Here is a 15,513-nt window from a genome sequence, read left to right as displayed (position 1 = left end):
GCGAGTTTTACTGTAGATAAAATATTTTCATGTTCCAGCCCAAGAAGAAGGTGGGGAAGAAGGTAGCTGCAGCACCACTGGCAGTAAAGAAACCTGAAACGAAAAAGGTGGTTAATCCTCTGTTTGAGAAGAGGACCAGAAACTTTGGCATAGGTACTGTTTAGCCTTTATCTTCATATTTGTTCTTCCATTTGATGTTGCCTTCAGTAATGTGTGAATGCCTTTGACAAATGCTACACAATTCAAGGATCTGTTTGCCATATCCACAGTTACTTTGCTGTTTTACATAACATCTCTTTCTGGTAGAGCCGGGCTGAGTGGCTCAGACGGTTGAGGCGCTGGCCTTCTGACCCCAACTTGGCAGCCAGTCCTGTGGTATTTGAAAGTGCTCAAATACGTCAGCGTCGTGTCGGTAGATTTACTGGCACGTAAAAGAACTCCTGCGGGACTAAATTCCGGCACCTCTGCGTTGCCAAAAACCGTAGTAGTTAGTGGGATGTAAAGCAAATAACATTTAGTTTCTGGTAGGATAATATTTGAAAGTAATTACAATAATAAATTATGCTGTCCTGGGGCCCTTTCCTAAATAATCATTGTCTAATCTTCTGGTAATTTGGAGATAATTTCAGGGAAATATGACCTAATCAGAAGTGACTATCTCAAACATTCAGCAGCTGTTTTTATCTCCAGCCATTAAATGCATTTAACCTTTAGCAGGCTTGTTTAAATAGACTGTTTGCCCAGCAGATTGTTTGCAAAAGAGGAGAGTTTTAAAAGTTTCACACAAATGCTTTAATTCAACTAAACTTTAAATACAGGGTTGAATCTTTATATACAGGGCTGATTTTGCTACTGATTCTGCTTTTCTAATTTGTTTCACACCTACATCTTTATTTCTTAATTCTGTAATGAACTCTCTTGTGGTACTTGATTAACTTTTGACTTATTTCTTGCTCCTGGTGCATAGGGCTTCCGTGAAACACTTCCATCTATTCCTATTGTTGGCTAACATCTGTACTTCGTTCCAAGTCTTTCCCACTGCTAGACATTCCTCTTAGATTGTCTTCTTGCAGGTTGTCTTCAGACGTCTGCGCTTTCTAGCATTCGAGCGCTGTCTTTTCAATGGCTTCAGCTGGCTTCCTTAAAGTATGCCATTTCCAACACCATTTTCTCTCCCTTATCTGTATTTCCATTGGCTGCTGATTAGCTTCTTCCCATAGGTCTTCATTTGAAATAGGCCCTAACGTCCAGCATCTTCTGTTAATGTCTTAGACATTCACAAAGCCTTGCAGTAGTTTAGTTGTCTTCTGGGTAACTTTCCAAGTTTCACAGCTAAAAAGCAGAACGGACTATCATTTGTATTAAAAAGGCGTAGCTTAATCTTTCTATAAATGTTCTCGTTTCTCTATATAGGATACAATTGAACAAAAGCACCACTGGCTTTCCTGATACAGTATACCACGAAAGATACTGAATCTTAAAGGATATGTACGAGGGTCATAAATGTCAGTTTCTGCATATGGGAGATCTTACTGTGTCAATAGATGCGACCTCAGCAGTTGACAGGGCTGTATTCTTTCAAGAAATCTACTTCATTTCCTGTATGAAATCTTATTTACAGTGAATCAATAACAGTATCAAAAAGGTAGAAATTTACTGTTATTGATTCACTGTATTCTTTCCCTGATGCTTTTCCTACTAGTGTTTAATAGTGTGCTGAGGAGAGTGTATTGAGGTCAGAAAAGGGGGATCCAGTGGGGCTTACAAGATAGAAGACCTTGTTTTTTGCAGATGACATCTGCCCACTGGTTCAACGGTTTAGAGGTACGGAAGAGAAGGTTAAGTGGTCGAAGGGGGAATTGTCGGACTTGCACGTTGAATAAAATAAATCGTAGATGTATACGTGCCACTTTTCTTTTATTCACAGCCTTATTTTATTCTTTTATTTAGTTTCGAAACGTAGACCTTCTTTCTGCTGGTTCAGTCGATAAGATAGAGCGCTCGCGTAGTACAGTGTTAGCTGACGATACTTTAGAAGAATTGTATGCCGATGATCGTTCAAATGGATTATAGTGATTTAGAAGTAGTGGAAACTGAATGTAAGACTGATAGAAGTGATATTCATGCCCCTACACGCCATAATTTACATAGTGTGCTCGTTTATTCAAGTGACTTTGACTACAACGATGTAAACATTGATGATGTATTAAGAATTGACAATGAAGACAGTTTTTAAGGACAGATTCACGAAGATTTACAACTTAAATGATAAAATCTTTACTATAGGCTTGATATATATATAAGTATAATATATAGCCTTTTGGGCTGTGGAAATACGTAGAAATCCTAACAGTTTCGACAGGTACACTGGCTACAATACCTGGTTGCCAGCCATTAAGGATTTACGTAAGTAGTTCCCTTCTCTGTCCCTTTACTATTGGTTTTTCAGTGTTCTCCTCATTGCCAGATGTACATTCCAGGCTTGTCGGTCATAGCTTAATATGTGCGTACACCTCTTATGTTATGTGACCCTTGCAGACTGATTCTGATGGTTCCGTCAGCTTCCGCTTCGAACGCTAGGGCTGTACTGCGTCCGGAGAGCCATCTGGTGATGAATGAACGTACCATTACTACTAAGGTTAAGTTACAAGGAGATTCCACCTTCCAATACTTGTTAATTTCCTATAGCTAGTTTATCATTTACATGATATAATCTAGCTTAATCTCTAGGTGTATACAAATTAGAACATTTCATTCCGATTATGGAACATTCAGCTTATAGATTTCACAAAAAATGGCAGGACAATTAAAACACATGTCATTATGTTTATGAAATAAAATGTTCATTCATGTTGGGTTAAAATTTCCAGGAAGTCAATGTCCATGTAACTAATAAAATTGGTGTAAGGGGTCTTCTTTATGCTGGAGAAGTGTATGCTTGTTGATCTTGATGATAAAATTGAGAATGTAAGAGATTTTCTAAAAATATGATTGATTCTTGGGGGAACTCTTGAAACAACCGTAGTTGAAGTTGAGCTTTGAAGTTACCGTTAAAATGAGTCTGAAACAAGAAATTAAGTTACTGAGACATTTCTTAAAGGAGAAAACTTTGTGAGAATGTGTGTTGGTGAGGTATATAAATATATATGAAATTGTTTACCGGTCGTGTTGTATTTAGCGTCCTTCCTTACGCCGTGTCGTCAACTGACTTGAGTACTGTGTTAGTGTGTGAGGAGCTTGCCATAGGCAAGGAGAAGCGGAAGGACAGGTGGGGGAAGCAGGGGAATGCTGTGTGGGGTGGAGCTAACTGAGAAGTGGTGTTGTGATAGGCGAGGGGAAACTGTTTTATGCACCATTTTTGGAATAAAGTGGCAAAATAGTAGCCATCCCCTGAAGGGGATCATAGATTTGTCAATGACCCATGTTTCTTGTGGCTCATTTACGTACTTTAAATCCGTATTGAGCTTCAGAACAAGAGGTGCAATTTTATAAAACTTGTCTTGACCTTGGTTCGCTTCACTGTTGAAATGCCAGAAACGCAAAATCAGTAAGAACTTGTCCCGCTTCATTTTATAAGATTCTTTCTTGACCGATAATGATGTAGTTTGGGAAGCTGCTAAGCCCATATCAATAAGCCTAAGAACATTTTCATGTCAGCACAGTTGATATTGGTTCATTGAGTGAATCTACTCCTACTTGAACATTTCCCTTGCAACAGATTCCTTGTATTTTCATCAATCTCACGTATCATATTGATATTGTCAGTAACTATCGCACAATAGAAATCAACTGGTTGAGATTTAGAACTCTGAGAAAATTTTAAACGTGTGCTATGTGTGAACAAAGATTTTCTGCAAACCTGAGAATGTTCCCCAGTAATTGACACTGCATGTCATCGCACGGTGCACTACTGTCCAATTCTGACTGAAAAAGTGACCTCGCATTGCAAATATGAAATGTCAACATCACTTGATTCAGCACTTGAACCATTTTCGAGTTCTATCGCTCTACCGGTAATTATGGCTTACTTGACACAGAAATGCATGTAACATCAATTAAATTCTTGTCACAAAACTGTAAATTATAGGGAATTTGTTGAAAGGCGTGTACCCCCACGCTTTCTCTGTTGCATTGCCAGCCTAATAACCATGTTACCCCAATAGGGAGACACAAATTTTGAACATAAATTATGCCTTTATCATCTACGAATGAAATTACGCACGTTCTTAGCCCACTACAACCTAAAATTAATGTATAACTTTTCTGCAGTTGCCTAATCACGCAAAAAGCAAATGTACACGTCAATGTTAAAGTTTACAAATGCGTTAACATGTTAAAAGTGTGTTGTAAAATTATTATTTTTTGAAAAACTTCAAAATTTGACCTAATTATTACATATATAGTTTTATCATGGGTATACCTTTGTGAGAATATTCAGCCAATTTCTAATAAAAATACTTTTATGCAATTCATGATATAATACTTTATGAGATTTACAAATTTTTATAATATTATGCACACTCTGGTTAAATACACAATCTCTTCTTTACTTTGTACACTTGTCAGTCGATAAATTATTCTCTTGTTAAAACGTTGCGTGTTTTAATAATCTTTCTTATACTTGTGGCAATATCACAACAGCGCTCGAGTTCCACAGCCAAAATAGTGCGTCAAGTTACAGCACTAAGGAATCTCCATGACTGTTGCTAGGCGGCAAAAACACAACAGATAACTTTACTTCTGTGCTAAGACTGACAAGATTCAGAAGGGTTAACAAACTGCACATTCCTGTACTCCAAATATTAAAGCAGTAAATCTTGTGCAAAATTAATGTTGCATTTAATGTGTGTTAAGTGTAAGTACGTGATCATATCATTAATTCATCATCCACATACTTATCAATCTTTATACTATTGGAGGTAAACAGATGTATAAACAAGCAAGATATCAAGCATCACAAAGCGGCAGAGTGCAGAGCTGATGTCATTCGTTCATTCGAATCAGACCATCGGCGATTCTATGAATTAGCGCTCTCCAAGTTGTCCTTTCCACACTACCTCCGTTAGTTATTCCAGGGTGAGGGTGGTGTCTGTTTTAATGGTGTCGTAAGACAGTCCTCTGGCGAGCTGGCCTTCTTGTTCTGCTGATTATTCCTAGCAAGATTTCTTTTTCCAATGAATCTGATCGCATAATGTGGCCAAAATATGCTAGTCTCAGCCTAATAATCATACCAACTAGTGCGTCGAAAGAAATATTTTTATAATACTTCACTGATATTTCTAGAGAGTAAAAGCTTCAGTCTTTCCGATGATATTACGTATGCTGCTGTCGTGCAGCAGGATTTGAAGATACAGGCCAAAGAAAAACTTGGCCAACAGATCCCACCTCTAGCATTTTTAGCAGCTCGCATGGCCGATAGATTAGCCGCCTGCACTATAAAGCCGGCATTACACTTACCGAGTACTCGACTAATGTGATAAGTAGTCAGTACTCGGCCTAGTAGCGAGCGAGTGATTTGGGCGAGACAGTGGATAGAAACGTGGCCCAACTGCTCGGCCGAATTAGTAACCCCACTACCTGCCCACTCACCTTGGCGCTTCACTCGCTCTTCAGTCATTGTAATCAGTCAAGTCAATTTTGAAGTAGTCGTGTGTTGTCTGGCGCGCCATGATTTGATTTTTTCAGTGGCAATGGCTAAATGGAGTAGTGAAACAACGTTAAAATTCATTCATTAGCACAAAACACACGAATGTTTATGGGACTTCAAATCTGCTGTGTACAAAGACAGCAACATGCGTGATGCTGCTTATCACAAGTTGGTAAAAGCATGAATTTACCTGACTTTGGTGTACCAGATGTAAAAAATTAAACTAAAAGCTTGCGATCGACATACAACCAAGAAAAGAGAAAATCGAAGATTCTAGTAAGTCTGGTCCCGCACCCTTTAAACGTTTCAATGCACTGACTCGTCCACTGTCTCTTCATCTTGTAATCACATCTATTTCTCAATAAGTTACTGGGCCGAGTAACAAAGCGAGTGACTCGGCCCAGTACTTGGTAGGTGTAATTCCGGCTTAAGAGTTAACTGTACCTGTATCATGAAAACATTTATAACCCCCAGTAAAGTTTTGATATGTGTTTTCATATGTGAAGTGCCTTTCTGAAATTTAAACAGACGCGAGTATATATAAACTAACCTGATATCAATGATTCACTCTCCACATCTGGTGTATCACATTGTTACTTAATTTCGGTACTTAGCATAAAAATGAAGTAATCCTTTATTTCAGTCTTTATTTCTAATGAGGTAATAACTGTTATCCGCCACATTATTTACGCATTTATTACAAAAACGTTCTCCTTAGTTTCAAAGTTTGTTTACAGAACACTAGTTAATGGGTATCACTAATAGACTCCCATAATCGCTTTTGAATGTAAACTAGAGCGCTTGCCAGTGCACGTAGCATAAATTAGATACCAAAGATTATGAATCTCATTCTATATCATCACTGGAGTGCATAAATATCGATAATGGAAAAAGTAACTCCCGCTAAATCACTCGTAACGGATACATCACTGGAAGTGTTTTCGTAACTAAAGGATAATACAAGGTTTAATCTAGGAATTTTTAAGGGTCGTAAAAATCTGTCGAAGCGGGGTTCTCGCTATATGCTGTATTGGCTGTGGCAGACTTCTGCTTTATTCATGGTGGAAAGATTGCTGTGCATATGATGACTATTGTATTTGCTAACTGATTTGGTTATGCTGACAACCATTACCACCAAGATCTCTGATGCATAGCAATTAATTCCTTATTTCTAAGCAACATTTGCATATTTTTTTTGTTTTGTACTTTTGACTCAACCTACAGACGTGTCAAATCCCCTGATTTAAGTGGAAGATTTCGACCAATGGGACTCAAACCGGCTAACCATGGTGTCAGACAGTTTAGACTTCAATGCCTTAATGATCATGGCCACCAGGCAGGCTAATTTCATTAAATTATGCTGTCTTACTAAATATTATAGCATTATTTCATGAAATGCTATCTCACTAAATATTCAGATGCGCAGGTCGCCTATACGGCGTCATCTCGAAAGTCTTGCACCTTCCCTCAGTGGAGGTCACAGGCCATTATTATTATTATTATTATTATTATTATTATTATTATTATTATTATCATTATTTTTATTAACAGGAAGGAAACTGTTAACCTAATTCATCAGTGTGCCATGAAGTCTCACAGCAACAGCATTAAGCAGAACTATTCCCGCTTGTGGGTTGGACGTTATATAAATCAGAGGTGATAAATAATACAAAAGCTGTTGAGATTTTACCCCTTTTGAGAGACACTTTGCTTTGGCATGTAAAAGAACTGCGGGGAAAAAATTCTGGCATCTCCAAAAGCTGTAAAAGTAGTTTGTGGAATGTAAACACGAATAACATTCTTAAAAAGCACTTTAATGCACTAGTATTGGTTGATAATTGAAACACAGGAGCTTCAACTGGAGCTATACTAATTTGGATAACAGAAGGTAAATCCGGTACAGATGCCGCATACATTGTAGCATACCTGCCAACTTTCCCGATTTAGGTGGGAAACTCCAGATTTTTGAGTTCCCGCCTCCCGATTATTCTTTATTTATCCAGATTTTAGCTTATTATTTTTTGGTGAACTTCAAACATTTGTTTTCAAATCCCACCATTTCAGCTTTATAGACCAGTGGCCGGAAGTCCTTCGCTCATTGGCTGCTTTAAAATAAAATATTGATGTTTGTTATTACGAGAAATGCGCGCGAATGTGCCATGTTTATTGAAACCTGTATATCGCGATGCGTGTATAGATTGTCAATCTTTCGTTCTCACGTGCTATATTCTTGTTCGTTTACATCAGCCCACTCGATTCGTGACACTAGTTGCTAGATTTGGAGTCTCTTTGGTGATTTAGTGACAGAATTTCAAAGATAGCGACCAGTGACTTTTCTAGAGTTTTTAGGAGCCATTTGAAGACAATTCAGGCAAATTTTAATTTATTACCTACTTGATAAAAATAGCATTGCGCTTCGCAAAATTGCGCGGGCGCGCGATGCTATATAGGCCTACTAATCTACGTGTTTGCTAAGTAATGGCATTCACTTGCACGACTGATTCACACGTGTGGAGGCTTGTCAGAGACCGATCACCTCACTCACATACTTCCTGTGAGGGAAAAGAGATGTATAATTTTTAGCCTTGTAGCAACAGTCGGATTTTGAGACAAAAAAATATTATGTATACTATAGTACTCCTGTATTGTGTAAGACATGTAGAATAAGCAGTTTTGACCTATTGTATCTCTGTATTTCTCCTAATTTTCATATCAAAATCTCATGATTTTGGATTTGTAAAGTTGGCAGGTATGCTGTAGGCAGAGGTTCCCATTGTTATACTGAGTCAACTCAAGACCTAAGCGGTCCCTTTGTTAGCCAGACTTCTGGTCAGTGAAGAGGCTTCCGCAGCGGTAAATAGATACAATGATTGTTGCTTGTTGCTGCAGTCAGGAGCTTCCCTCAGTTTGATTAGATATTCTGGTGAACTAACTTGACCGGTTCAACATTTTTTCCTGTAAAAAATATGGAAAATATTTCACAAGTTGTATGTTATTTGGGTTCGTTACCAACTCTTATATATCATACACAGCTGGCTGGGAATAGTTATTGTTTTCGGTGGTGTATGTAGCAAAACAATTATTTAACATGAGTTTGATATTTCATTGCATTGTGTACTTTTAAGCTTTGTTAGAGTTCATTCCACTGTTGGCAATACTGGCTGCAGTAGCATGTTCAATATTCATAATGGCTGCCAGCTATGAACAACACGTGGGTGATGCTGTGACGCTTAAGTCCCAAGTGAAATACTTTAAAGCTAATAAAAATGGGGGGAGGAATGAAGTAGGAAGTCTTAAACAAATTGTTATGGACGTTTACAGTAGACCGAGATGAGAATCCGCTGTGGAAAAAGTGGTGAGAAAAACCTCACAGCTGACCGGCGTTTCTACGTGCATTGTTTACACGGCTCGTGTTGAATTTAAAGGAATTTGTATGTTTTCTTTCTTGGTAAGCCTCCATGGCTGACGGCAGTGTGTCGGCCTCTCACCGCTGGATACCGTGGTTCATATCCCGGTCACTCTATGAGAGATTTGTGCTGGACAAAGCAGAGGTGGGGATAGGTTTTTCTTCGGGTACTCAGGTTTTCCCTGTCTTTCATTCCAGCAACACTCTCCATTCTCATTTCATAGCATCTATCAGTCATTACTAAATCACTTTGGGAGTGGCGGACCCCATCATACTAATAGCCTATATGATTCATTCATTACATCTGACCCGTTCAGTGACTAGAAAACAGGTTGTAAAGGTTTCGTTCGTATGTTTTCTTGTGGACCATATCATATATGCTGGCCTGTGGTTGTTTATATAATATGTTGTGAGGGTTTCTGACGATACGTCTCCCTAAACTCGCTGAAAATTTAGTTTTAAGAAAGTGTCTGAATTATGTAAACAAGCAATCAAGGCGATAAGGATAGTGAAACAAAACTAAGCTGCATGCCAGATTCATGCGACAGGAAACGTTTGTTCTTTTGACTTCGTCAGTAGGCCTATGTGTCAGCTCAGTTTGAACTATGCACTCGCTGTAAGTAAAATAGGAAGGGCCTTAACATGGTATGGGTATAGGATCCTTGGTGTACTCGAAATAATAATAATAATAATAATAATACTTTGTACTTTATTTTCGTAACTGCCCTCTTTTGGCAGAAATGTTGAGTGGATCACGAGTTCATTTTTACCTTCCGAATGAAGACTAGAATATTTACAACATTCCTAGAAACACTGTATTTTGCAATCCCACTCATAGGTGGGTTTTCAGCTTGAACTGTAAGAAACTGCCACTGACAGTCGTTGCACGAGAGAGGAATCGTATACTTATGTTGTCATAATTTTCGTTGTAAGTCTTTGTGTCTCAAATTGCATTATGAAATAAAAATTAACCTTGCTTCTCCTGCCTCGGTATTCGTCAGTAATCTCTAGTTTTTACATGGTCAATAAAGGAATAAATAATTATGGTACGTAATCAGAGTACAAGTATGTGAAAGGAAGTGATTTGATAATGCATTAGTTGAGAATGAAGTACTTGTCAGATAGAAGCACAACGTTAATAATAAGCTGGTTGTGGCAGAGAACAGACGGGAATTGGGAACAGGGGACATGCTCACATGCGAAAGGATACTTATCCTCAGCTCTTGAGTTGTCTTTCAGTATAGATGGCATTGTGTATGGTTTTTCAGTGTGTAAGGAAGAACTACTGTCTGCGTGTGTGATGAAAGTTGCTCGTATATTACGCCAATTATAGCCGATAACTTGTGGAGAGTACATGTTTCCTCCTGACAGTTTTTCCTTTTGTTCATGTATTGTGTATTTAGTTTCAAATGCTTCAATTAGCCATTTCTAGTACAGCAGAAGTCAGAAGCATAACTCTAATTGATAGTAAGCTTATTTTTGGCAATGTTGGCCTTGAGGTATCTACCTGATAGTTGGGTGAGTAAACTCCCAGTAGAATATAACTTCATGCAAAATTGTGGCCATTCAACAGCTTGAAAACATAGTACCTGCACTGCTTTTTATTGCTGTTTCTTTTCTGCTGTCATAATGCGTACCTGTGTTTCTCGCTACTCGCTTGCTGTCCCCTATTCTATGTGAAATTTTATGATGATTTAAACATGCATGTTAGTCGCCTAGTCTGTTTCATTTGTCAGATCAGTGTTACTCTCCCATTAAAATCACATGTTCATACCTGGATATCAAATTCGGGAGCGCTTCCTCTAGGTCTGTGCTGCTGAAGTAACAGGTGATCTGTAGTACATATGAGTGGAGGTTGAAGGATCGTTTCTTTTGTTGAGTACTGTAGTTTCTCCCTTAGCAGCTTGTAGTTGCTGTTTGGTAAACGAACACTGATGACATGCTTTTCTTTTTGTTAATCATGTGCATCCTCTGCACTTAACAGTTCGGTGTTCATATTAGCACGGAACTGGCTTGTTCTTCCTCACCATGCTCAATTGAAAAATCGCAGCTACACACAATACAAAATGAGATTTTGAGGAACGCCATAAACCAGGGCCATTCTCTCAAGTATTTTTCCCTAAATTTTGGAACTATTTTTGGTTTATTACTAGCATCACTAATAGGGATGTATAGAACTAGCACCGATAGAGCGCACTGCTGTTTTACTGGGTAAGCGCAATCCGCTCTTCATTTGTCTCCTGTGTACTCATGCCGCTAAATATCCACGAATTTAACTTGCTTAAATTGTTATTTTCGTGACTGTCGAGCTGTTGCAATGTTCCTCTTTGAAAATATCAGGGAAGCCCATTTTCGTTTCACCAGTTTCCACAAAATAAAGAAATGAGGAAGAAATTGTTACAAGCTATTAGAAGGAAAAATTTCAGTGAGAAGAATCTGACCGAAAATATTAAAGGGTGTTCCCATTATTTTCAACCCAGTGATTTCACGAAAACTTTGTTGGGTAAGTGTGATTTACGAAGAGAAATAATTCCTACTTTCTACCTATAAACTGATTAGGCATTTTGATAACCACCGAATTCATGCGTTTATTTTTAAAGGTGAGAGAGCAAGATTAAAACCGGGCGCTGTTCCATCGCTTTTTCTGTCGACCACGAACACAACAAAAACAATGAAGAGGCCATACACCAGAAATTTGCCTGATTACCACGATAAGCCTACACTATCGGAATATGCAGAAATAAACTCCCTTGAAGTACGGGAAGAAATCGTGAATATACCCGAAGAAGTGAATGTTATATTTGTGACTCCCATTTTCAAAGACATCAGCACTCAAAAATACTGCAGGTAATTTGGTTGTTGAGCAAACAATGCGTAATCGTAATGCCATATTGCTTTATAGAGGGTTTGTAGACGTACAACATTGTAATTTGGTTTTTGCTGTTCTGGGAGAAAACAGATACAATTTACAGATATTCCCTCTTGAAACCAGACTGTGTTTCTTCTTGACTAAGGACAACAAATCTGACAAAGAACTAGGCCTTAAACTCGGAATCCATAAAACTACTCTTGGGAGAATATTTAATGTTTGGATTAATTTCATGTACTTCAAATTTAAAGAGTTGAACATTTGGCCTGATAGAGAAAATGTCCTTGAAAACAGCCCCCTTGCTTTTAGACAGAAATACCCCTTGACTAGAGTTATATCTGGTGCAACTGAGATTGTACATAGCAAAACTTGTTCCAAGGGCAAACATTCCACTTTCATAGGGCTAACTGGCCTCAAACGTTTGGTAGGGGGATGCAGAAAAGTTTATAAATTTTGGCTGCATGTTTCTGAACACTAAATAATACCAGTCTTGGGAAGTGCTCTAATGTGTAGCTTACAGCAGCAATATGCTTACATCATGCCTTGGGGCCTGCTCCAGCAAAACGTTCACATTCCCTTCCTATAATATCACCAGGTAATCCTAAAATAAGCTTCACATCATAGGTCTTATGTTTTGTGTACACGGATTTCACAGTACTGCATTTTAGAATTTCACCCGATTGAAATTAACCTTTTATAAACAAAACAAACTTTCCACTGGAAAAGTCTGTATCCAACATAACACTGATTTGTAGTTGGAAACAGGTGTTCCATCTATTTCCGATTTTCTAAATGCGAAATAATCCATCAGATGCAAATTTGTGATAGTGATCTTCACCTTATGGCTGATGGTCAAATATTCAAAGGAACCGGCACTGGGAAACTCAAGAATATTCACATGCCTTTGGTGGTGGACAGAGGCTGTATCTGCAGTTTCATGTAAGCCATCAACCTTAAAAATTACACGAATCGAAGTGTATAAGCAAGGGGAGCAAGTTGCGTGTTTAAATATTTATTTATGATTTAAGTCTTGTGGAGGTACATTTATATATTTATCAATGTACAATACTCAAGTAATTGTAATCTTTAGGAAAAGGCATGCTGACTCCTATTCATTATTTGGATAATAAAGCGTGTTAGAATTTTCCAATTACCGCTGTACTAATTCTTCCTTCCTCCCACGAGTTTTAGCGTTTCTGGTCGGTAGCTCATTTTGCAGCTGTTTAAGGCTTAAACGCTGAAAATCGTCCGTAATATACCAGGGGATATACCCATACAATTTATTAATATAGTCTTGGAGTAAAATTGAGAAGATACAATCGGCTTTAGCTCAAAAAAGTCGGTCACGTTCTATACATTACTCGCAGCTGACTGGGAGAAACATAAGACGATCGCCTTGCGCTTACCCAGTAGTACACGAGCGCTATCTGGCGCGAACTTTCTCTGCCTACATCCCTATTACGGTAACGTCACAACACGTATTTTCCTGCATTTTGTAACACGATTAGCGTGTATCCTAGAAATTGTTAATTTGGCAACCAGAATAATGGTTTGCAGAAGAGGAACCGCAATTCATTTAATTTATACTGAGAAATCTAAAAATAATAATCTGCTGATTCAAGCTGTAATGGCATTCCTTGTGTATCCTTTTGAGCACTTCATACACTTGGATTAAAAAATCAACAAAAAATTGTAATTTGTGGTGTGGTGAGTGATTCGTAAAGGCATAATTGTGATGGGTAATTCGTATTATTACGATTGAATCGTAATAGTTGGCATCTCTGCTAATATATTACTTGGCTCGATTGTGTCAACATCCTTTAATTGTGGTTGCTTCCTTTTCTGCAAACCATTATTTTGAATGTCGTCCAAAAGGAACAATGAACTATATCAGTCGCTGTCATAATGTTGGGTCCTTGAGTGATAATTACTTAAGGAGCTGATGGCTATAAGCAGCTGGGAGAGGCAGGGAATACGTTCAGGATGGCATTCTCTGTCTCAGCCGAGATAAGTAATTATTCACTTGGCCAGGGCTAAAGTGCTCTGTACAAATAGTGCTATTAACACAGGTGGCCGGTTTTTCCTCTTAACTGCCTTCGTCCACAGGGCCTGACGGTCTGGATTCCTTGGGAACCTACGCCAATCTATATTTTGAAACAATGATGTTCTCTCCATGAAAATATAAACATGTGTATCTACGTTTAATATTTACTAGCCTATGAGGAGAAAACTTACAAATGAAAAGCAATGCCGTTTTTTCCTGCTTGTGTTGGTTCTATTGTTGCACACACACACACACACAAAACAAACTTCCATTATAAAAAAATTACGTTAACTCAACTTCTGCTTGCAAACAAAATTAAGCTGGGGGACCAAGAAATAAAAATTGTAGAAAAAGTTAAATATATAGGTAAAATAATCACATACAATCTGAACGAGAAACAGCATGGCAAATTTGAATAGATAAACTGGTTACAGCACAGCATGTTTCCAAGAATACATATAATAAAGTGTCTCTCAGTAGCAACCAAACTGAAACACTGAAAGTCACCCAGCCACAAATTACATATGCATGTGAAACATATTCAAAACAACAAGCATAGTTGCAATAGAGTACTCAAGTTAGAAAGGAGAATAGTGAGAACCTGTTTAATCTGGATCTGCCCAAGATTTTATTTTTTGAGAATCAACTTGTAAATTTTAGCGTTGGATAATGTGCATATTAAAATCCCGGAAAAGCTGTAATTTTATTTATTCGACACATCATTTCCGAGAAAAGGCCCATGCCATGTAAGGCACGCTGGGTGGTAGTGCAGTCTTTTGTTTCACATACGGGAATTTGAATGTTATTCTGCATTTGGTGTACATGTATGCTTTTATCCAATTCTTTCTTTCGTAAATCATCAGTATACAAGTTTTTCTTAAATATTTGCATATATTACAAAAATAATGTTGTTCAAGAACTATTAAAAATACCTGGATGTGTGATTTTTGGTGCTAGGGATGATTTTATAGGGGTTGTAAATGACCCGAGTTGTTAATTGTACGAGGAAATGAATTTACATTTTAAATAATAATGCTAAAATCTCACAAGCTTCCCAAATCACGTGTTACATCTTGAGGCAGTCTGTATGAGGAATTATAGTAGCGGTATGTACAGAGATAAGTCACCTGTTCATGCGTGTACTGCACTAACTGTGATGTTCTGAAAGGCAAGTACACAACACTTATTACCTTTGTGCATGTGATAACCAGTAAAACAGTCTACACATAAATATTCATTGTGCTTCTTCAAAAAGTTGAAGACTTACAGAAGGTGTAAGTTGAAGATTTACAGAAGGTGTCTGTTTTTCACCCGCCTCCCTCCTGAATCATAACCCACTCCTCAATGTACCTCGATAACTTCACAATTGTTCACAAAATGGAAGAGTATGGTTCAGAGAATATTATATTTCATAATACTTTTTGATATAACTGAATGCAGAAAGGGTGAGATGCAAAGAAGCAAATGCATTGATGGCATTGCAGTTACATTAATATAATGTATTTTACAATAAATTCCTTGTCATAAGTTTCAAAAAATAAAGTCTG

General features: G+C 37.9%; 1 protein-coding gene and 1 non-coding gene across 2 annotated transcripts in view; both read left to right on the top strand.

The window, feature by feature from the left end:
* The window catches only part of RpL7A (ribosomal protein L7A), a 77,906-nt gene that overhangs the window by 7,506 nt on the left and 54,887 nt on the right, over positions 1–15,513 (top strand). Inside the window, exon 2 of the mRNA XM_067138090.2 lies at positions 39–153. Within this exon, the coding sequence (XP_066994191.1) occupies positions 39–153 (115 nt within the window). The remainder of the gene's footprint in view (positions 1–38; positions 154–15,513) is intronic.
* Positions 6,724–6,798, top strand: LOC136859342 (small nucleolar RNA SNORD24). Its single transcript, XR_010858978.1, has one exon. It is a non-coding gene; the product is annotated as a small nucleolar RNA SNORD24 (small nucleolar RNA).

The sequence above is a fragment of the Anabrus simplex genome, chromosome 1, assembly GCF_040414725.1.
Source record: "Anabrus simplex isolate iqAnaSimp1 chromosome 1, ASM4041472v1, whole genome shotgun sequence".
In the NCBI taxonomy this organism is placed as follows: domain Eukaryota; kingdom Metazoa; phylum Arthropoda; class Insecta; order Orthoptera; family Tettigoniidae; genus Anabrus; species Anabrus simplex.
Note: the sequence above shows the minus strand (reverse complement) of the source record. Positions and strands in the feature narration are given on the sequence as shown.